The sequence below is a fragment of the Mauremys reevesii genome, linkage group 4 (assembly GCF_016161935.1).
Source record: "Mauremys reevesii isolate NIE-2019 linkage group 4, ASM1616193v1, whole genome shotgun sequence".
NCBI lineage: Eukaryota > Metazoa > Chordata > Testudines > Geoemydidae > Mauremys > Mauremys reevesii.
Genome location: NC_052626.1, coordinates 18,018,320 through 18,041,812, shown reverse-complemented (window position 1 = coordinate 18,041,812; position 23,493 = coordinate 18,018,320). Strand labels below are relative to the sequence as shown.

The following is a 23,493-nucleotide window of genomic DNA, read 5'->3' as shown; positions in this document are numbered from 1 at the left end:
TGATAGAGAAACCAAGATTTTCAAGGTCATTGTAGTGGGGCGGCTCCCCCCACTCCAGCGGAAAAAGGGTTAAAGTCAGCCCTGGGAGAAGGTTGTGGCTGAGAGCTGCTAAGCTGGGCTGATTGGGGAAGTGGCCACAGCTGGGCCACAGCCCAGTCAGGCCACAGCTGGCCTGCATAAAAAGGCTGTCAGCCAGTGGCCCAAAAGAAGTCTCCCTCCAGGCTGAGGAGAGCAGGGCCTGGCTGTCTGCCGAAAGGGTACTAGGAGTGAAGCAGGGCTGGGGAATGGCTAGGGGAGCTCCAGGCTGGCAACTCCCCAGGCTGCAGGGCCTGGTCCGAGGTACGGGGAGGCAGAGGAAGGCAGCAGGTCCGAACCCCCTTGCCTATGTTGAGTGGCTTTTACACTGTAGTCTGCCCCGGTGAGCAGGGGCTAGATGATTACTGGCAGTAGCCTAGACTGAGGCAAGGTGGGGATTAGAGGGTTGGGGGTTTCCCAGAGAGGGGAGACCCATAGAGACTGGTGGGGTATTGCCAGGGGGCAGCCCCAGGGTAAAGGGGCACTGGGGTCTGGGAGGGACACAGGGCCAGCAACAAGCGGGACGCAGGCCTGCAGGGGGCACCCAGGCTGGAAAAGAGCTAATTCCCTGAGATGACCAGCAGGAGGTGCTGCAGGGTGCATGTTTACAGTCATCCATAATAGTAGTTTTCACTTTGCCCACTGCTTGAATCAGCTGATATGAAGCTGTTCTCCAAATCAAAGGCAAAATTTGTCTACTAGTGAGAGAGAGGAAAAAGCATGTAGTTGTCTGGAGTATTTGATGCTTGGAGAATTGATGCTGAAGCAATAGAACATTTAGTTAGCATGTAATGATGCAAAGACCTTTGTAGTCCTTTGAAATACATATACATATAATTCTTGCTGACTTCAGTGCAAGTAGGAAAGAGCCCTAAATGTGACACATCCTCATACTACAACTGCCATTCAGAGCGCAATATCACTATTTCATTGCACGCTAATACCTGAGTTGTTGGTTAAAGCACCAGTTTAAAAAATCACTCTTCTGTCTAAAACATTGCTAGTCGTCATTATTACAGGGAATCTGAGATTACTGAAACTGAAAGATTAGAGGGGGGGAAAAAGCCATTCCTGCTATTTTTTTCCCCAGGGTTTACTTTGTGTATTTGACAGCATTTTCTATATAGTCCATCTCACTATTTCTTCTGTCACATCAATCACTTTTCTTGCAGTTTCTGTGCATTTCTCAGAGTGCAGAAAGGGAGAGAAAATACATTTTTGAAAATAGGAAAAATGTGATTGTAAAACTAGAAAACTTGACAAAGGGATAGGAGCAGTTGCAGTACTAGAAACTACTTTGATCTAAGTTTTGATTTGCTGAGGTTCCTTTAAATAGGAAATTCTTCATTTTTATATTCATAACACTCCCTGTTCCATAAGACAGAGTGAAATGACTTATGGAAATGAAATTATTCAACTACATGCTTTTCCTTTTTTCTCATTACTCTTCATTTTCACTACTCTTCACTAAGTAATATTGCTCTACGAAGATTTTTCCATCATTTCTGAAGCATCTCAAGTGGGATTCGAAACTCTCCAGATACCAGTTTATTAATCCTCTGGTGCAGTAATGCCATGGTGATAAGTGCAGTATAACTACCTAGACAGAGAGATGGATAAAACCCCCTTAAACCAACAGGAGAGGACAACAGACAGTTTCCCCCCTAGTCTTCACTAAAAATTTAGGTCGCTATAGCTACATAGGTCAGGAGTGTGAAAAAAATGCCCAACCCCTAGAGTAGGCACAGGTATGGCGACAGAAGAATGCTCCTATCAGTGCAGCTACTGCTGTTTGGGGTGGTGTTCCTATCAGGGGCGGCTCTAGGAATTGCGCCGCCCCAAGCAGGGCGGCATGCCACGGGGGGCGCTCTGGCATTCGCCGGTTCCGCGGCTCCGGTGGACCTCCTGCAGGCACGCCTGCGGATGCTCCACCGGAGCCGCGGGACCAGCGGACCCTCCACAGGCACGTCTGCGGGAGGTCCACCGCAGCCGCCTGCCGCCCTCCCGCGGGACGCCACCCCAAGGGAGTCTGGAGCCGGCCCTGGTTCCTATACCGAGGGAAAAACCACTTCTGTCAGTGTAAGCTGCCTCTATACCAGGGGTTCTCAGGACAAATTTTTTGGTGGCCTCAGAATGCAGCCACCAACTCTTGCTGGTGGCTGCTCTCACACTTTCCCCCCTAAAATACCTAATTAGTTTTAGGAAAATCAAATAAATATGCACATATACGTGTCCAAATCATTGTAATTTATTTATTGCTAGCTAGTAAGTCTGTTGTGAAAAATGATATTAACAAACATACAAGTAGCACTTTTCACAGCAGATTTAATTAGCCCTGGGGACAAATTAAGCCCTGGATGGAGGGTTAGGGGAGGCGATGGAGGTGGGGGGCAGTTGCGGGCTGGGGGCTGGACCCCTGCAGTCAGAGCCTGAAGCCCCGTGGCCAGAGGATAGGGTCCAGGGCTGGAGTCTGAAGCCATGTGGCGGGAGCCTGGGGCCTGCCACTGTGCAGCCAGAGCCCAGGGCTGGAGCTCAAAGCCCCACAGCCAGAGCTTGCTTCCCCGTCACCCCAGGGATGAAGCCCAAATCCTGAGCCCACCACCCCTGGGAAGGTGGGGAACTCATTGGCTGCCTGCTCCGACAGTGTTGTGCCCCCAGAGGGGGGCAGAGCCCAAACCCTGCTGCTGGCCCTAGCAACCAACACCAAGGCGGTGCATCCAGGAGCAACAGGGAGGGAGGAGGAGGCTCTACTTTGCCCTCCCCCCCATCACAGCCCAGGAGGTTGTGGCTGCAAAAAAAAGCTCTTGGTGGCTGCATGTGGCCACGATGGCTGCATTTGAGAAACGCTGCTCTGTACTACGGGGTTATGCTGGCAGAGCTACAGTGACACAGCAATGCCGGTGTGGTCTCCCTAGTGTAGACACACCCTAAGAGAGATTGATTGTAGTGCATCTGTGCAACAAGGTTGATAGCACTGGAGAATGAAGTCATCTTTCTCCAAAGGACAGGTGCAACATGGACAGTGGCAATGCGAGCTTCTCCGCAACCGCCTGCCAGTGAGCTTCACCACTAACCAAGAAAGATTGGCCTGGTCAGAGGTCAGGTTATACTCCATAGTCAACACAGTTCTTGGCCTCTTAGCTGGTGACAAGCCTGCCAAAATCGTGTCACGACTCGGGGAGGAGGTTGTGATGAGGAGTCCTACCCATTGGACTGAGACCACACACCAGCAAACTCTTTCACCTAAGTCACTTAAGTATTTTTAAATATCTGCAACACGAGTGAGTGGTCTTTTCCCTTTTTTAAAAAATGTTTCCATTTTTTTTGAACAATCAGAACATATTTACTTTAAAAAAATTAGCTCAACGGATAATTGACTCCAATAACAGAGCTCCCCTGGCGTTGACCTGCAAGTGATTGTATGCTGCTTGTCCTTTTCTGTTTCAATACGGTTTGATTTTTATTTAAAATGTGCAGGGGGTGGGGGGAGGGGAAGGGCACCATATGAAAGACTGTTTAACAGCCTTCTAGTGGGTGTATAGGCAGGAGCTCTATTGATATGAGACCATATCAGTTCTATATTATGCAGAATTTTGAAGTCTGTAAAAACATTTAAAATTATTTTTTCTTATAAAAGAGGGTGACACTCCATCAATTACCTATCTTGGAATGCCTAAGAATTTATTTTATTAACCTTCCCTGTATATAAAGAAGTGCTTGGAGTGTTCTATAGGTGCACGTGCAAAAACAACTATAAAGTCACATACATTAATGAAGGGCCCACTCCTACAAGCCTTCAGTGCAAAGAAATCCTATGGATTCCACAGGGAGTTACGTGGGCAGAGGCTTGGAGGATTGGGTCCCACCTACTAGAGTGCCAACTAATGGTATGGGAGGGAGTCGCCAGGTGGTGCTGTGACACATAATCTTAGAAGATCTTTTTCTTAGCATTTCAGCAGTGTACTATGGTGGAACAAATGCTGTATTGTTACTTTTGTGAAGCAGATTTATTCGGGGGAAGCCATTGCAAACAGCAAGAGTTCCTTGCCTTAATCTCTCCAACTAGAATCAATTCTTGCTGCAAAGTTGGTTCCTGAGAACTGGGCATTGTTGGCTGGGCTGAGATCTCTGAAAGAGGGGATAGTCTGCATGCAGTTTGTGACCATCTCTGTTCAAGGACTGGTGTACATAGTGTAAATATACAATTTATACTCCTAAAATACCCCAACTCTGTGTCCCTGATTTCTCCACCTACAGGAAACTGACCTGCCAGACCTTGAAATCTGCTATAGCTGGACAGAGAGGTCACAAGAGTAGAGAACTTTCCAACCACTAGCAACCTTAAAACTGTAAGGATATGAGACCAAAACATAATGTTTAATCTCCCATGTGCTAGTTTATCTTGCTATAATGGGCTGGATTAAGCACTTCTCTATTACCTTGATATTGTCATCGTCCGTCACAGTCACAATGTGGTTTGACCTGTTTTAGGCTCAGCTTTTTGGAACTCCCCCGCTCTCATTTGTTTCTCTGATCCTCGTCCATAATTTTAAATCTCAATATTTTGCCGTCACTAAGAACTATGAGTTGTGGACTTGTTTTTACTGTTGCTTGTTGCTTGTTTTGTGGCTGTATCTTTCTGTGATGCTTCCTCAGCACTTTTGATCAAAGACATAATATAAACAAATGTAATGTAATGTGCTCATTTCTTATTATTATAAACTGATGTTAGAGAACTAAAATCTTATGTGGAGTCCTCACTTTAATCAAGAAACTAAAGAAAGTTTATGAGCACTATATATTTCTTTTAATTTGTCCAGAAGAAAAATATGGTTGGCAGGGGGAAAATATATCATTTCTTCTTATGAGTTTACTTTCTAATGTTAATAAATGATACTGAATAAAGTGGCAACATGGATGCATGAGAAACTGCTAATGAACCATTGCCAAGCTGCCTAAAAAGACAATGGATATCATTTTTATGTGGGATTTTCCTCCCCCTCCCTCAGATCAAAGGACAGCAGCGATGCAATCTGCTGTTTGTGTAGAAAATGTGTCAGGAGAGGCAAGGAGGGCACACACATGGGAACATCTGCTCCAAGAAGCCACTTGAAAATTAACCATTTAGGCCCTGAGTCAAAGAGGTGCTTAAGCACATGCCTAACTTTAAGCATGGGAGTAGTCCCAGTGACTCTTGGAGTCACACTCTGGATCCTGATTTGCTCCTGGGGCAGCACAGCTACTCACTGCCTCTTGCAAAGCCACAAATAAGTCCTCAGGGCCCCATCCTAAGACCACTGACGTCCGCAGGAGTCTTTCGCCTGAGTTCAGTGGGAGCTGGATCAGCCCTTATGCTCAGCTTGTGCACGTCTTTCTCATGCTGGTGAGCAGTTACTCACACGAGTCATCCCATAGGCTTCCGTGAGACTACTCACATGAGCTCCCCCCTTAGTGTCATTTCTAATAGAAAGTAAATTTGACCATCAGACGTTAGGCACAGAAACCCCTCCTATTATGCACCTGTTGCTCCTTCTGCTTCCATTTCTTTCTGCAGCAGCTGTACACTACTATGTTCCCTTTTGGGGAGGATCATCACAAAAAGCTACTAGCCAGCTCTGTTTTAAAAGCGAAGGGGGGTGAGGGGCAAGACTCCTGATTGGTTTCATCTGTTTGTTTCAATTACAGGTGCACCGCTCACTCACAGCTACCGCCTGTGCCCTTTTTGCATGAAGACTTGTTGCCAACACAAAACTATTTGTCAACCCAGCTTTTTAATAACACAAAAAAATCATTCTTTGTTCCTTCTATGTATAAAAGTGAAAACCCCACCTTGTCCCAAACATCCGAGACTGGCACGAACGGGGAAAAAACAGCTCAGTGTTGTTCTAGGCCGATAGCCAAGTAACTTGTGCAAGTTTGCAATGGAAATAGTTTTCATAGGCAGAGGGTCTGCCTTCAGCGAAGTTCAGAACTAGCAGCTAGCCACCCGACCTGCCAGTTTCACTGAGTCACTTCCCTGTTATCCCTCTGCTACCCTACCCCACCCACAGTTAGACTTGGAACCGGACAACAATTATCTTCTCACAATTGCCCCTTATCGCTTGTGGCATATTGAAGACTCCTTGTGGAAAATGTCAACCCTAACCTCTCTCCGGGCCCAGTCCTGCCAGCCACTACTCATGGAAGTAATCCTTACAGGAGCAGTCCTATTTCAATCAATGGCTGAGTAAGTGAGGGTTTCTGGGATCTGGCCTTTATTCATTTTGTTTTTCTGGTAACTACCATTCCATTTATTTATTTTTTCAGTTTCCGTGTAGAACTTAACCCAGACTCACCTTTTTATCATCTTGCTACTCTTCTCTGGGACTTTTCTATTGCCTCAGTGGGCCAAATTTAGCCCTGGAGCACATGGGCACACCTCCATTGACTTGAGTTGACTGCACTGATTACACCAGGACTTATAATAATACAAAATGAAAATTTGGCCCCATCACAGTCAGTGTGAGTTTTGCCCTGGGTGTCAATGGGCCCAGACTGTGTGCCTAATATTGGGCACAACAGTCAACCAAATGCTATAATGCATCAATTCTCTTCTATGCCACTAATTACAATAGCCCTTTTGCCTGCTCACCCGAGGATCAGTCATTAATTGGGCTAATGGTTTGGTTTTTTGAGGTGTTCTCCTGCTCTCCCTGTATATTGACTATATAACTCCAAATGTCATGACCTCTCATTTAACGTGAGACTCACAATGTCTTTGTCCTCCATTCTCTCCATCTATTTAAATCTCTCTGAATGTTACCACTTTACTTTAGAGGCAGCATGAAAAAGATGGAGAGTGGACATGGGGAAAGAGGGAAATGAGCACACAAATGGGTGGTTGGGCTGAGTGCCGAGGAACAGTAAAAAGAAACAAAAAATCATTCATAAGGGAATTAAGTTGTGGCGGGTCTGGAAGGTGAGAGCTTGGAGTATGTATTCAATTCAAGTGCCAGTAAAGGATTGGGAAAGGGGAAAGCAAAGGTAAAGTTGACTTCTGCAGCGGTTTTGGATAGATTAGCAAGGGGTAGAGTGATATCCTTGTTCATATTAGAGGAGGGTCAAAGAAATGTGCCTTGCATTGGAGCAGAAAGTGGTGAGGTTTGGGATGGTTCATTCCACAGTCTCAGACCATCCCCGGGGAAGGTTCTGTCTCCCGCATAGATGAGCGTAACGCTTATTGTTAAGAGTTCCATTGTGCCAGAGGAGAGAAGTTGTCAATGATGGTCTTCAACCTGTAGTTATGGTTGGAGCTGATTACGGTCTGCTTCAGGGTTTCAGCATGGGGGATGCAGAGAAATGGGCTTTTAAAGTTAATTTTTATACTTGTAACTTGCACTGGGGTGCCTAGGGATAAATACAAATAAATAATCAAGGGGCATTCAGGATCCCAGTGCAAAAAGCAAAGATCAGAAGAGGATAAGAGAAGAACCCTTCTTTTCCACTTATCAGAGAGCATGGGCAAAGACAGAGCCATTAAAGCTATGAGAGAGATAGGGATTTCTCTAATACAGATCACAACACATTTTCTATCTATTTTCTATCTAGGCTGACTACATGGTTCACAAAAGAGGAACTGATCCTACTTAAGAGACCTTTTACGGACAATGAGATAGGTGCATCAATTCTTTACCTTGCGTAGCTCTGGGTAACAGGTAAGCTGATTTATCCTAGGATATAAGTGTGATAGATATTGCAATCCCATGCAATATCTTTGGGGACCATATATAGTATTAACTTTATGTATCACTGTAGGCCAAGGATTGTATGCAACTCCAGATGGGTGGTTACCACAGCTTCCCAAGGAACCAAAAGCAGTGAGGGGGATTAAAGTGAATCACTTAGGTTGTAAACACCTCCAGAGAGGTACCATCACTGGGGGAGGCTTGCATATACTGGTTCAAACAGGGTTTCCCAGAGACCAGCAGACAAAGGGCGGGCTTTGGCATAACAATGCTGAGCTTAAACTTCTTTCTGATAAAACAAACAGACAGGACCTGCTTTCAATAGCAGGAGCATTGGAAAGATCTTGGCCCATTAGGGCCCCATAAGACTGGTGGGTGACCTCTGGTAGGCTTGTAGCATGGTATAGGAACTTGAATTGTTGTTATATGTTCTGTGATGCCTTTACCTTAAGAATAAAGGTGCTTGCTTAGAAAGAGCTGTGTGGTAACTTGTAACTACTGGCAATACACTATTCACAGCCCTCAAAAAGAAAGCCACACATGGATTCTCGCCTTTAGGCAGACTGGCTTGCTGGGGATATCACAGTGCAAGGCAGAGGGCTGTGCAGCCTTCAAACCCCTGGTTAGAAAGGAGTGGGACAAGGGTTCCTGTCCAGACACAGGTGATGGCTGGAGACCTGAGACCTGACTGGGACCTCCTGGCATTGATCAGAGGTGGTGGTGGGGATATACAGATGCAGTTACGCTGAAACTGTGACAACATCTGCTGAGAAACTGTTGCTAGAGGAAGAAATCTTCACCTGAAGGTGATTGGTATCAAGCCTTTATGCTAGTTTATTTTATTGCTTTTAATCAGAAGATCTCCCCATTCTGATGTAGCAAAATACCATTGCTGCAGATAAACACTTACGTATACATTACAGTGTGTTCTTCCTGGTATTGCTAAAATAAAGCCTCGTGATGAATTGTTAAAATAATGTATGATGCAATTTTAAACAGAACAATGTTGGTTAAGTTCTTTTCCTTTAACAGGATATTTTCTTATTCCCTGGCAGTCTGGCCTCTAACTGAATTACTTGGCTTATCAGTCGCTGTTATGGCTTCTGATTTAAACAACTTTGTTAGGACATAACTCCTGGTACCCAGTCCCCAGCTGACACCAAGTTGATCTATTGCTATTCACCGTTCAGTATAGTCAATACTAACTTGCATTCACCTTTATTTTGTAGGCTACCAGACTGCTTTTTTCTGGGAAAATTTAACAAACAAAATGTAAAAAAAAATGAAAATTCTCCTTTACTGCTACTGATTTTTTTTATTTAAAAAGACTAAGACATGCTGAATATAAGCATATAATACAAAGGAAAGCTCCAAATATCACTTTGGGAGTAAAAAAGGGTTAATGTGTGTGATGTGTGTGTGTGTGTGGGAAATATTTAAAGACTATACAAAACAGAAAAGTGTAAATTGTATCCTACCATATTCATGCAAATTTGCAATGTCAGCAGAAACCAGTGGATGGGGTTTCAATGAGGATAAATGTTTCATATGAGGAAGAGGGAATCTATTGCGAAAGGCTGCACAAGGACCTTTACTGAGAGTTCTTGGAGACCCAGAACGCAGCCTACAACAATAACAACCAGAAATGAAAGGCGTCTAAGCAGGCATAGCTCAGAGGTCATGACAGGCAACAGTATCAGCAAAACTAGGCAGACAGGCAATACAAGTGTGAAAGATGCGTGTCTAATGGGAATGCATCCCAAAATCTCAGGAGTGATAATCACCCCTTAACACTGGAGGTAAAACAGAGGTGTAAGAGCAGAAATGCTTGGCTGGCTTCAATGAGAACACGTGCAGACGCTGCCATGTAGAATGGTGCTCCCCAAACAATATCCATTTTGCTGTACCTGTGCATGCATGTCAGTTCCAGATTGGTGTGTTCTTACTAATGCCCATCGTTGAAATAAAATGGATGAATACAGTTTTTACACATGCACACATATACTCAGCAACATAGGGATCCCATTCAGGGATGAATATACTATGGATATAGAGCCCTGACACTTAATTACACTTACATGCACATCAAACAGAGCATGGCACACAAGTTTTAGGTGTCAGTGAGATATCAACAGGACATCCATAAAACAAATAAGTCTTTTGAAACAACAATCGCTGGTGCATTGGCTGGGCATCCAGAATCCTTGGAGGAGACCACAATGGCTGCAATATTTACTGTGATCATGTAAGGAGCTGCAAAGATGCAAGTTAAAGCTGCCTCAAGCAGCTCCCTTGTTTGCTGCACTTGACCATGCCTCCTTTTCAGAAAGCAACACCCACTTTTTCCATAGCAGGACCGAGTAGTGAGCAAGCTGTCTGCACCATATCATATTTCCCTAAAATCATAAGGTAGCAAGCCAGATGCTCAACTGATGTAAATTGGAGTAGCTCCACTGACTTCAATGGGGCCACTCCAATTTATACCTACTGGCTCCGTGTTCTGTTTGGTATAACTTCCACTTGTACTGAGAGGATGAGATGTAACTGGCGGCCTTTCTAATGTGTGCTGTGAACCGGATGGCGTAAATGAGCTTCAGAAACAGAAGCATAAAAACTTAAATACATAAAACCAGTTATGACCAATGTATTTGATATCCCTTCAGTTCTTATGAGTATGTCCTGTGTCTTATCACCAATCCTCTTTGCATGAGCAATAGATTGGGTGATAAAGAGGCACCAAAAGGTATCATGGACGGAGTAAATTGGGTGAGCAGAAATGAGTTACACAACCTTGACTTGGCTGACGACACTGCTTTCCCTAAGTATGACATGGAACAAAATGACTGCCCTACATCACAGATAGAACAGGAAACAGTAACAATTGGATTGAAAATAAATACAGTGAAAACCAAGATTATGAAGGTAGGAAACAGGACAACAGATGCAAAGATGTACGTGGATGGAAAAGAAATCAACCAGGTAGAAGAGTTCTGCCATCCAGAGAGTATGATGACATTTGAAGGTGGCTGTGCTAAAGTTTTAGTCATACGAGATTAGGAAAAGCAAACATTGCTTTTGGAAGGATGAACGATACCTGGTCAAACTATGGTCTCCACACCAAACTAAAGTTGAGATTATACCATGGGACTGTACTGAGCACGCCACTGTGTGGAGCAGAGATTTGGCTGATGACGGTGACTAACTAAAAGAGATTGGAGGCTGCCTGTCACAGATGGCTGAGAAAGATATTACACATTTCACGGAAAGACAAAACAACAAATGCAAGAGAAAGGGATCTGAGAGAGCAGGACATGTTAGAACATATCATCAAAGAAAGAAGGTTCAGGTGACTGGGACATGTACACCATATGACAGGGCTGGTCCACACTAAGAAGCGGGGTCGAACTAGGGTACGCAAATTCAGCTACGTGAATAGCATAGCTGAATTCGAACTACCCTAGTTCGAACTACTCACCCGTCCAGACGCCGCGGAATCGAAGTCCGCGGCTCCAAGGTCGACTCCGCCATCGCCTTTTGCAGTGGTGGAGTACCGGAGTTCGAACTATCGCTTCCGGAGTTCGAACTATCGCGTCCAGATTAGACGCGATAGTTCGAACTCCGAGAAGTCGAACTCACCGGGTCGACCCGGCTCGTAAGTGTAGACTAGCCCGAAGATGGGAAGCATGCTAAGCAGGCACTGAAGTAGGTATATAAGGGTAGAAAGAGAAAGTGAGGAAGGCCCAGGAAGAACTGGCAGAAGAGAATGACAGAGGATATTGAATGCACAGGCATCACCTGTGAAGTAGTACCACAAGTAGCAAATGGAAGGACTGGACTGCCCGATGTGTCAGAGACTCAGGAAGAGCTAAAGTCTAAGGTAAGGCCCTATGACTACAATACTATTTCTAAAACTGATTCTCCCTCTGAATTGATATCGGACTAACCAAAACATAAAAGCAAAATCACATAGCACTTAAATAACAGAGAGAAAACACAGGGAAGCCTTCTACACAATGAGATGAGAGAAAGCGAGAGACTATTATCAAATCACATAAAAAACCCTGTTGCTACCACTGCCAAGCTTGCCCATGGAGAGGGAAGAGAGATACCATGAGGTAATATATACACTTGTTGGATCAAAAGGAGAAAAATGAAAATGAATCATCAAGCTTTATGGGCCTGATCCCAAGCCCATTTTAGTGATCAGTCCCTCCACTGATTTCAATGGACTTTGAATCATGCCCAAATCGCATAAACTATTAAGGCCACATATTACCCTTGATCTGCACATGAAAGACAAGTGCATAGTTCTACTCCCAATCTATGGCCCAGGCAAAATGCTCATTGAAGTCAATGGGAGCTTTTCATGAGCATTGACGGCAAAACAGGGTCCAGTGACAGCATATGACACCATAGACTGCACTCTTAAACAATGCAGACGTTCTCTATTTTTTTCTGTATTGGGCCCTCTCCCTCTCCTTTTTCCGGCTGGGGTCTAGCTGGAATGCACTTGCATTCAATGATATGGAAAGAGCAGCATGGTCACAACTTGTTTACACATCCCAGCTGAAGAACCTCTGGTCTAATAGCTTTGCAATGGTGGAAGCAGTGGGTCAGATGGGACACAACTTCCTGCTTGGCTCCCTTCTCTCATGGAAGAATTTTAAAATGGAGCCTCCTACTCAGTTTATTAGTACGGGACTTTTCATACTGCAGGCTGGGAGGGACTCAGAGACCTGCAAGGGAGGTGAAAGCAGGTTGCTTGGACAGTCACATATTTACATGAGGGTCTTCAGAAGTGCAGGAAGTCTCAGAATGTGGTGCAAGGGGCATTTGTCCCTGTTGCCCTTGCCAAGGTCACCACTAGGTCTTGTCTACACTAGAAAGTTGTACTGTTTAAACTATATTGGTATAGTTAAAGTGGTACAATCCCCTAGTGTGGACACAGTTATATCAGTATAAAGGTTTTGGATACACAGATAGCTATTCTTGTAAGGTGTAGCTATTCCCATTTTTTTAAAAATAAAAAGTTTAGATGTGACTAAATATAGATAAATGTTATTCCTGGAGAAAAACTGACTGCTGCCATATTTTAGTTACATTTCAAAGATAGTAACTAATCTAAAATTACTGTGAAATTATAATCACTTTACTAAAAATAAAGCACTGTTATTTGTAGACAGTTATTCCTAGCTGATAGGAAGTCAACAGAAATTAAATCTAACCTTTTCTGCTTGATTCTCTTTTTCTTTCTCTTTCTTTTCCCTTGTTTTTAAAGAAGAGGAGTGGCAAAATTCCCCTTGTAGCCATACTGCCAAAGTGTAGTTTGTGGGATCAGATCCTAGACTGGAAAAACAGAAAGTCTAATTCATTTCAATAAAATGTTTTTGGTCAAAAAAAAAAAAGAAAGAAAAAAGCCAGAGGCACTAAGGGGTATGAAATTTTTTAAAAGATGGTATTAGTGACATGACAAACTCAGGATGAAGATGCTGAGATATCAGTTCACTAGTATGACTGACAGAGTGTTATGGATTTGCACTGTGCTTTACTCCACACACCAGAAAAAGTCTCTACCCAAAGCAGTGTAATTCAGATATATACAAAAGACTGCATAATATTTCAAATGCACGAACATACGGAGACTGTGTCAGTCCTGACATCAACAAAGAAAAGCCTTCACATGCAATTTGTGAGGTAAACAGGAATAATTTCCTTGTGTTGGCTGGACTGTTGGCTGTTACAGTAGGGCAGGGGTCGGCAACCTTTCAGAAGTGCTGTGCCGAGTCTTCATTTATTCACTCTAATTTAAGGTTTCGCGTGCCAGTAATACATGTTAACGTTTTTAGAAGGTCTCTTTCTAGAAGTCTATAATATATAACTAAACTATTGTTGTATGTAAAGTAGATAATGTTTTTAAAATGTTTAAGAAGCTTCATTTAAAATTAAATTAAAATGCAGAGCCCCCCAGACTGGTGGCCAGGACCCGGGCAATGTGAGTGCCACTGAAAATCAGCTCGCGTGCCGCCTTCGGCACACGTGCCATAGGTTGCCTACCCCGGCAGTGGGGTAATGTAGGCTACCATAGTTAAAGGGACTGTTCCAGGACAGTGCGAAGATCTAGGTTATATTCCCTATTCTGTTCCAGTGTGATCATGGACAAATCACTTAAGGGCTTTGCTGCACAGGGATGGATTTAAGCATATGCTGCTTAAGGGCTTTGCGGAATCAGAGCCTATACCACTTGGTGCCTCAGTTTCCCTATTTGTAAGATGGAGATAATACAACCTCTATCTGACACTATGAGGATACAATCATAAATTTCATGAGGAACTCAGATGCTTTGGTAATCAGTGCCATAGAAATGTCTAAAATTAACCAGCTATGGTGAGGTTTGATCTCTGAGAGCAACAATGAGTCAAAGGTGATTCAGTTCCTGACTTCTATGAACAAAGAGCCTGGAAATAAAATGACAGAAATCTGGATTGAACTGACAGTAACAAATGCATTAATTATGAAATTAATGTTTTATGATAGTACCTAGGAGCCCCATTGCTCTCGATATTGTAATGTACACACAGTAAATGATAGTCCCTGCCCTGGGCCATTTTACAATCTAGACACAACAGGCAATGGGTAGGAGACAGAACCTATTATCCCCGTTTTACAGATTGGAAACAGAGGCATGGACAGATAAATGACCTAGATCATAGAATATCACAGTTGGAAGGGACCTGAGGAGGTCATCTAGTCCAACCCCCCTCCTCAAAGCAGGACCAATCCCCAGATGGATTTTTACCCCCGTTTCCTAAATGGCCCCCTCAAGGACTGAGCTCACAAGCCTGGGTTTAGCAGGCTAATGCTCAAACCACTGAGCTATCCCTCTCCTGATGGAAGGTGAAAGCAGGTTGCTTGGATAGTCACATATTTACATGCGGGTCTTCAGAAGTGCAGGAAGTCTCAGAATGTGGCGCAAGGGGCATTTGTCCCTGTTGCCCTTGCCAAGGTCACCACTTAGGTCTTGTCTACATTAGAAAGTTGTACCTGTCCAAGGTCACACAGAAATTCTGTGGCAGAGCTAGGAAGTGAACCCAGGTATCTTGAATATGACAGGTTGAAAAACAGGATTAATTTTTCACAAACAATTCCATGCAAAATGTGTATGCAGTGTTGTTGTAGCCATGTTGGTGGGTGAGGTCATAGCTTTTATCGGACCAACATCTGTTGGTGAGAGAGACGAGCTTTTGAGCTTACACAGAGCGGAAGAAGAGCTCTGTGTAAACTTGAAAGCTCGTCTCTCTCCCCAACAGAAGTTGGTCCAATAAAAGATATTACCTCATGCAAATTTAGTTTTTTAAACTCAACATTTTAAAAACTGGGTCCCAGTCCAGGGCTTTAATTATGAGACCATCTTTACTCTGACATGCCTCAAATGATACATATGTTCACAATCCACACAAATGCAGGACAGTGAAAGTCACTTGTATTGTTATTCATTTCCTAGGGGCCCAACTTTCCGTGGTGTAGGATCAGGCCGTAGGGATGACATCCGGGCTTCCCTGCAGTCACTGGGAATTTGCCATTGATTTGGATGAGGCCAGGATTTCATCCTAGGTTCCTTTGGTGGGACTAGCTGGTGGTACCTGACACACACTGCCCAGAAAATGGCCAGTGAATTCTATACTTTTTAGTACAAAGAAGTTTACTTTTGATGGGATTACAGCTAATTAAAATTTAAAATTCAAATTAACTATCTAAAAGGTCATCTTGAAAATCCGTAGGCATCTGGTATTTATCAGCTGACACACAACTAAAGATAAATCCAGGAAAGCATGCCACCTTTCCGAGTGTCATGTTTCAGGCAATCCCGTACTGAGAGCAGGAATGAGGCAATGAGCAATTAGCACCGCCCTGGGAAAGTGATAATGCGCAATAAAAACTTGCTGCTCACATCGATTTTTTTAAAATATAAATTTCTAATCTCTTGAAGGGGGTTGCTTCTTTAACCCTACAGCTTGCACGGAAGGCGTGCTCCGTAATCTTCCTGCTCTGACACAGACCAAACTTTGTGAAAGCCTCTTCAATGACTCTTTATTTACTTGCAATCAAAGCTGTCTAGGTCAAAATACCCCGCAGGGGATGATCTCAAGTTCGCATCATAATTATTCTAAAATCTACATGTAATGTATGACTAAATTAGCCCTGTTTTATGACAGTCACCTGATCCAATCCTAGCCACATGTCACGGATTACAGATTTGTGCTGTTAGTTCTTTACCAGCAGGCACGATTTAACTGTGCCAAAAAGCATCCCTGCGATCATCTAGACAGGATACGGCAGGAATGTACGCATACAAACCCGTTGCGTTTCATATTTATAGCTAACCCACTAGGCAAACAAAAAGTTCCCAGCCCAAGAATTGAAAGTTGGGGCTCACTGCTTGCTCCCGGTGCGAACGATTGTAATGGCAAAACAGTCTGCTTAAAAATCAGGAGCGTGTCCACTTTCCTTGTGTAATATAAAGACTCGGGCGAAGTCCCTGCTTTGCTGCTAGAAAATAGGGGTAAGTTTCGCAGGGAAGCGATGACCAGTCCTCGGGAGGACGGAAAGGAACCACCGCTACTCCCTGCTACGGGGAACCGATCGTTCCTTCGGAAACCGCTCCCGGGGAAAGTGACTTTCGGGTCGCTGCCTCCCGGGCTTGCAGCACGTTGTGTTGCAGTTAACCAAGCTCTGGTTGGCGTCCTGCTCTCGGGGTGCGGCGGGGGGGGGGGGGGGAGAAGATACTTTCCAGCCATGATAAGCGCACATCTCCCTGCCAGAGATGATTTCTCCCGCCCCCTCTCCGGCCCAGCCCGGCCAGGCGCTGGCGTTGCGTGCCAGGCCGGGGAGCGCCCCGCAGCACCTTCTCCTCCCCCCGCAAGCCCAGCCACTGCAGCAGCGCGGGACAGCCAGCGAGCGAGCGGCCGATCTCGCGGCACATGCCCGAGGCGGCGGGGCAGCTGCCGCCCCGAGCAGCAGAACGCGGGCAGGGGGCAGCGCCGCAGCCGCCACCGCCGCCTGGGGCTGGCAGCGGCAGGGGCCGGAGCCGCGAGCGCGGCTGGGGCTATTGTGTGCACTCGCCAGGCAGGGGGAGACACACACACACACACACACCCCGCTCGCTGGCTCAGAGGGAAAGTATCGCGAGAGCGGCTGGCTAACAACCTGCTTCACAACACAAGAGCGCTGCTAGGCTGCCAGCAACAGAGCCCGGGGCTCCTGTCCGCCTCCGGCTGCACGGTCCCCGGCGCCGCCAGCCACATCTGGGGCGGCCGGAGGGGGCGAGCCCGCACGTGCGGCTGCGGCCCGGGGGCCGGACGCTGAGCCGCCAGCAAGGCAGGCTGGTAAGTAGCCAGCAGCGGTGCCTTCCCTGCCCCCCTTCCCCGGCTGGGCTGCACCCCCCTCTGCCTGGGGGCACCCTCCTGCCCTCCCCCCCAGCCCCTTGTGGGGGCTGCCTCTGTCCTCTCCAGTGCATTTGACCCCCTCCCCCAACAGCCCCCCCCAGAGCCTGCCCACAAAGGGAAAGTCCAGGCAATAGTCCCATAAAGTTATGGGGGGCGGGGTTGGGGGAGCCGCAAGGAGCCACCCAGCTAAACGAGCCCGATCGCCTCTCGGAGCCTCCCCTCCCCGGTAAAGTTTGCGAGCTGCGCTGGAGCTGGGAACTTCTCCCAGCAAAGGTCAAACGGGCTCCCTCGTCCCCCTGCGCGGCTGCAGCAGCAGCGGTGGGATTGTTATTAAGCAACTTTCCCAGTATTATTCTGGGGGGGAGGGAGGGGGAGAGGCAGAGCCAGGGGAGGACTCGGTTTAAGTTTATGGGATTTAATAGATGGCTATAAATGGGGTTGCTGGAACTTTAAAAGGCAGCAAGCTGTGGTTGGCTGGTAGCTAGATTTGGAGTAACATATGGCATTAAAAGGAGCACAGCTGGAGGTAGCATTTCCATCGCAGTGAAGTCAGAGCAGCTGACTCTCCAGCTTGCAGTGTAATTAGCAAACCGAGCACTCCCTCCCTCACTCGCACACTCGCCTCTCTCGCACACGCACTCACCCGCCTGCTATTCTTCCGCTACTGCCGAGCAGCACCATCGCCGCCTTCGCCCGGGGTGCCCTCTCCCACCGCAAACTTGGGCGCCTCCAGGAGGGGCTTTTTCCCCCATGCACCCCTCAGTCCCTGCGCGGCAGCCGGGTAAGGTGAGCCGCCTTGTTGGATCTCCCTGCTTGGAGCTGTTGCCGCAGGTAGTTGGACTTGTCGCCTCACCGCATTGCTCTCGGGATTGTTGGTTTGCTTTTAATAACTTTGAGGGCAGTAAACTTTTTGTGTGTGCGGGCTTGATTCCTAGGACCTTTCTCCTGCCGCCCCACCCTCCCCCCAAATCCGTGAAGTGTTCAAGCTCCTTCACTAGTCCACGCAATGAATGAGTGATCTATTATTTAATGTAAAATGATTGCGCATAAAGTTAAGTGTGGGGGTGGATTGATTTGTTTGTTTCATTTAAAAGAACAAAACTGATGCCCGGAGTTAGACATTTCCAGGAATGCATAAACTGCTGCGCTGGCTCTCCCCCTCCCACCCCCCAGTTTGTTAGTGAAAGAGACAAAGGTTGGAGGTGCTGCTGCTTTAGAAGCTTCTGTTTACTTACAATCAAGTTTTTCCTGTTTGCAGCAGGTGTTGAAGGATGAGAAGCATGTTGGTTTTCTTTGTTTTAAATAAAACAGTATTAAATAAAACTATTACAGACAATGAACAGTAAACGTTATCTCCAAGGCTGTTTCTTTGGCTTGTATTACCCAAAAGCCAATCTGTTTGTTACAGCTGCTAGGAGGCTTTAGTTTATAGTAGCATTCAAGTTTTTCCTGTTTTGAACAGGTTATGAAGGAAGAATGGAGTTTCCAGACCATAGCCGCCAGTTGCTGCAGTGTCTGAGTCAGCAGCGTCACCAGGGCTTCCTGTGTGACTGTACTGTTTTAGTTGGAGAAGCTCAGTTCAGAGCCCACAGAGCCGTTCTTGCTTCTTGCAGCATGTACTTCCATCTTTTCTACAGGGACCAGTTAGACAAAAGGGATATTGTGCATCTGAACAGTGACATTGTCACAGCCCCAGCCTTCAGTCTGCTGCTTGAATTCATGTACGAAGGAAAGCTGGAGTTTAACAGTCTTCCAGTTGAAGATGTGCTCGCTGCAGCGAGCTACCTTCATATGTATGACATTGTGAAAGTCTGCAAGGGCAAGTTGAAAGATAAAGAATTGTGTTTGGAAGAAAAGATGAATGATGATGTGGCTAATTTGGAAAAAGAGGACCATTTTTTAGACACGGGAGTGCCCCTGGTACATGAGTTTGACCTGGGACACAAACAAAAATTCACTGTCACAGAATATGATAGATCAACGAATAAAGATAGGGTCAGTGGTCACCCTGGCTGGTCCTCTGATCTTATAAGTGTCAGCTCTGTGTCTGCAGAGGCAGAATTGTGTACCACAGCAGCTGGAAAAACAAAGGCTACTGTCAATAGTTCTGCAGGATCTTTGTCCCAAAGGTCTCTTAACCATACCCCGGCTTCAAGTGATGTGGACTGTGCTCTGGATTTGTCTTTCAAGCCTGTGTCTGGGAGAGATTCCTTACACCCCTCCTACGTCTTTGGACAGCTGGCTTCCGACAGCCAGCAGCAGGGTACTGAGCCACTTGTTAAGGATGAACAAGACTTGCTGTCAGATCAGGAGGACAGTGAAGCAAGGAGTCCAGAGAGTCAGCATTTTGGGAATTCAGCCAAAAGCCTAGTGACAGGGTTAGGACACATGTTCACAGGAAATGGCAATTCTCATGCAAGAGAAGATGATATAGATCAAGACCGAGATGAGAGTGAAGATGACATGGATTCATCAGATATCTCCTCCTCTGGTGTGCTTGTGCCTCCTGGTCATATCTGCATTTGCCCCCTTTGTAGCAAAGTTTTTCCAAGCCCACACATCCTGCAGCTGCACCTGAGCTCTCACTTCAGAGATAAAGATGGCTCAAGGACCAGGTTGTCACCTGATGGTTCGGTGCCCACCTGTACGCTTTGTGGGAAGACTTTTTCTTGCATGTACACCTTAAAGAGACATGAAAGGACTCACTCGGGCGAAAAGCCTTATACCTGTGCCCAGTGTGGAAAGAGCTTCCAGTATTCCCACAATCTCAGCCGTCACGCAGTAGTGCATACCAGAGAGAAACCCCATGGCTGCAAATGGTGTGAAAGACGATTTACACAATCCGGTGACTTATACAGACACATCCGTAAATTTCATTGTGGCCTCGTAAAGTCCTTGGTGGTTTGAGACAAGTTGTTGTTGCTAATGTAATGTGTGGGGTTTTTAAGGCAGCATCTGATTTATTTTATTTTTTTTTACTGATATTCACATCAGTTAACGATGTTGAAAGATGCTTAAGTATACACTTCAATGGCCTTTTTGCCACAGCCGCCTTTTTCTCCCTGTTCGCCTCCCCCCCCCCAGTTGTCTGTTGCACACCCATGTTACATTATTTCCAAGTTAGTAGAGTGAAAATGATTTAAGTACTTCCTCAATGATTTGGCTTCTATTTTTCATGCTGGAATTACTTGTGTTCACCCCCTCCCCATTTCAAAAAAGATTGATAACAGAATTGGAGAAATACTCCAAGATTTACTTAAGCCCCCTAAATGCTATCTGTGTATTTCATGACAACACAAGAGCTGAACTATAGCTTATCTGATGCGTCTGAGGGAATCTGCTCACTTAACTCCATGTGTCTCAAGACAAGATCTACAGCCTTCTCAAGAAGTAGGCTTAAATTGACCCAGTTTTTTAAAGAGGTTTGAGAATTCCTTGAATTGTACTTGCCGATCTGGTACAGTTTGGCGTTTTGATTCTTACTACTGAATCAGAGTAGTTTCGCAATCCTAAAATCTGAATGAAAAGCCTTGCATGCAGACTTGGCATACTCAGAAGGAAAGTTTTTTAAATTTCTTTCTCCCTGTCCCTCCTCCAAGGACTATTTGTTGAATAGCACTGAGCTGCTTTTGAATTTTAAAAACTTGGTAGAAACGTGTTTCTGTCTGCACTATATTCACGCCTTAGCTGTTGAAGGATACGTACTAAACATGTAAACTCATGTGATATATGAACACATTTCCATCCCTGTCTTGACAAACAAACACAGGGACCAATCCTGCTACTGGGGAAACATTGCTGCAGTGAGTAAACTCATAGAGGGTGCAAGATTGGGTCTGTAATATGTACCATAACCTTGCTCAGACATTTGGGAATGGATAAAAGTATACAACAACTGCAGAGGCTGGTGAAGGAAACGAAATGGCTGAGCAGCTAGTTAGGAACTGGTGACCAGTATTCTTAAGAGGAAATTGGTCAGTATAATAATATGTGACAGTCAATCTTTTTTCTTTTTTTCTTTGTTTTAACGGGGATTTCTGATTTTGTTCAGGATACCTGTAGCATCTTTTGGTACATTTTAGTACAATTACACTTTTTTTTTTAAATGACGTATATTAAAGATCTGTAGCTTGAATTATTTTATTTTTTAATGGCTTATATATTGTTAAAGTTGGCAACTGCCCTGGGCCAAGTTCTGTGGAATTCTACTGATTTCTTGGGTAGCACAAATGCAAGCCAGCAGAGGGACTTAGGCTGATGCGAAACTAGCAGGGCCAACAAAATATTAACTTTCCCATTGTTTTCTAAAATTTAGCTCATCTGTAATTATAACCAGTTATTGAATTCCAAACACAGGCAGATAACTGAATTACTAAGAGAACACCCTTTGGTCTGTGCATGTCAGTAAATATTGGAGTATGCCTCTCCAGTTAAAGCATCCGTTCAAGGTACACGCACATACAGAACTGAATCCTTATGACATCTGTGCTTTTGAATTTCATTTTTCAGAATTGATTTTTTTTTAATTAAGAAAAAAAGTTACTTTGTCAAGTTTACTGACACTCCTGGAATGGTTTCTTGAAGTTCAGTCATTTATTTTTAAACGAATTTGAAGCACTGAAGTGGATTCTTCTAAATACTGTATTTCAGAATATCGGATTTCATCCCAAAAGAAGGAATTGTCCAGCATTTGCCTTTACATGTATTAAGTAAGCACTACTACCTATGTGGTATCAACAGTGTAATTGTGATATTGAACTATTGTGAAAGTACTTAAAAATAATAATCAGGACTTCATTTGTTGTGACCTCCTTCTTATTCATCTCTTAAACTATGAATGTACATGTAATGTGAAATTTTACTTCTACTGCTAGTTTGTTCAGACTAATTTCTTTGCATTACTGTAAAATATTTTTGCTGAACCTGTTACATAGGAAAATGTGGGAGAGCACTGTATGTGTAAACAGACATGGCTTTGGTACTGTGGTCTTATTCTACTTAATCACTTCTTTTTTTTTGCTGTGATTGGAAATAGCACTGAACAAAAATCTACTAAAATTAAGTTATTTTTTTTTCTCCTGATGATACTTGATATAGTATTTATTAGAATTTTTTGAAGTGGAATTATTACTGTTAAACTATTTCAAAATAAGTTAATCTATGCTTCACCTTAAATCTTACACAAACTTCTGTACATGCTGTAAAGTGAACAACTAATACAGTAGTGGTATTATCTAAACTAGCAATAGTTTTTTAATTTTTCATGTTTTGTGATACTGCTGTTGCATTTCACTCTTCACTTCCTGTTCTTATATATATTTTTTAAAAGCTCAAATATCATAAATTGTGCCATAAGACATCATTTGTACGGGTGCAGGGGAAAGTCAAAACAAGTTTGCATCTGACTTTAGTCTAGAAATAACTCACTAAACTAATGCTATGAGCATGCTCTGTACTGCATTGAAAATGGGGTAGGAGTAAAAGATATAACAAGCTGTGGGGTTTTTAGTGCGTTATTAATGCACTGTTCTTTTCTCATAGCTTAGTATTTTTCTCCCCAACCCTAATAGCTTGAATTTCTAAAGTAAAGATGTTTGCACTTATTTTTATTTTAAAGTGACTTTTTTTTGGTGTGCTCCGTCTTGGGTGTGTTTTTTTTTTTTAAAGTTGCAATAGCTTTGAGCATGTCTTCAAAAATGGTTCATTAGAGAAGTACTAAAAACATTGCACACTTATGTTTGTTTTCATAAAATGTTTCACTGTGGGGGAATTACCTTCTCTGTAGAGAATAGTACTGCTCTAAATTTTAAACACTGGATTTGTCTTCTACTACAAACAAAAACTGTGAAGTTAATGTAAAAAAAATCATCAATATTTTTAATTGTTTTTAATCTTGTTGCAGTTCAGATTAAATATGTATATTTAAAGACACTAATTTTTGTGCGAGAGTTTTATAGTATACAGTATGTAGAAAAGCTATTGGAATGGAATATATTTTATAAAAATGTTCTATCACTGTTTTATAGTGAACTATTTTTTTTCCTTCAGTGTTAGTACTATACTGTTTAGTCTAGTTACGACAATCGCGTAAAGAGTGACTTAAGGAAAAACTATTGTTAGCGCTTAGTATTTTTGTGTGGAGTTTTGTTTGCAACTGTAATTGGTATGTGCTGTAAAATGTGACAATCGTGATTAGGATTGTTGTCTTTATAAATTTACACAAAATAAAATGTGCTAGAGTTGTACATTGA

At 44.1% G+C, this 23,493-nt stretch overlaps 1 protein-coding gene and 1 long non-coding RNA gene across 3 annotated transcripts in view; one reads left to right on the top strand and one right to left on the bottom strand.

The window, feature by feature from the left end:
* Window positions 1-17,956, bottom strand: part of LOC120405228 — a 25,411-nt gene extending 7,455 nt beyond the window's left edge. Inside the window, exon 1 of the long non-coding RNA XR_005598448.1 lies at window positions 17,886-17,956. This is a non-coding gene — a long non-coding RNA (uncharacterized LOC120405228). The remainder of the gene's footprint in view (window positions 1-17,885) is intronic.
* Window positions 16,794-23,493, top strand: ZBTB42 (zinc finger and BTB domain containing 42). Of its 2 annotated transcripts, none has more exons than XM_039538642.1 (2): window positions 16,794-17,182; window positions 18,705-23,493. In XM_039538642.1, exon 2 carries the CDS (start codon window positions 18,719-18,721, stop codon window positions 20,147-20,149), a length of 1,431 nt encoding a protein of 476 aa, XP_039394576.1. In that variant the 5' UTR covers window positions 16,794-17,182; window positions 18,705-18,718; the 3' UTR covers window positions 20,150-23,493. The 2 variants fall into 2 exon arrangements, with proteins under 2 accessions (XP_039394576.1, XP_039394575.1); XM_039538641.1 differs by lacking the exon at window positions 16,794-17,182 and adding an exon at window positions 17,676-18,073.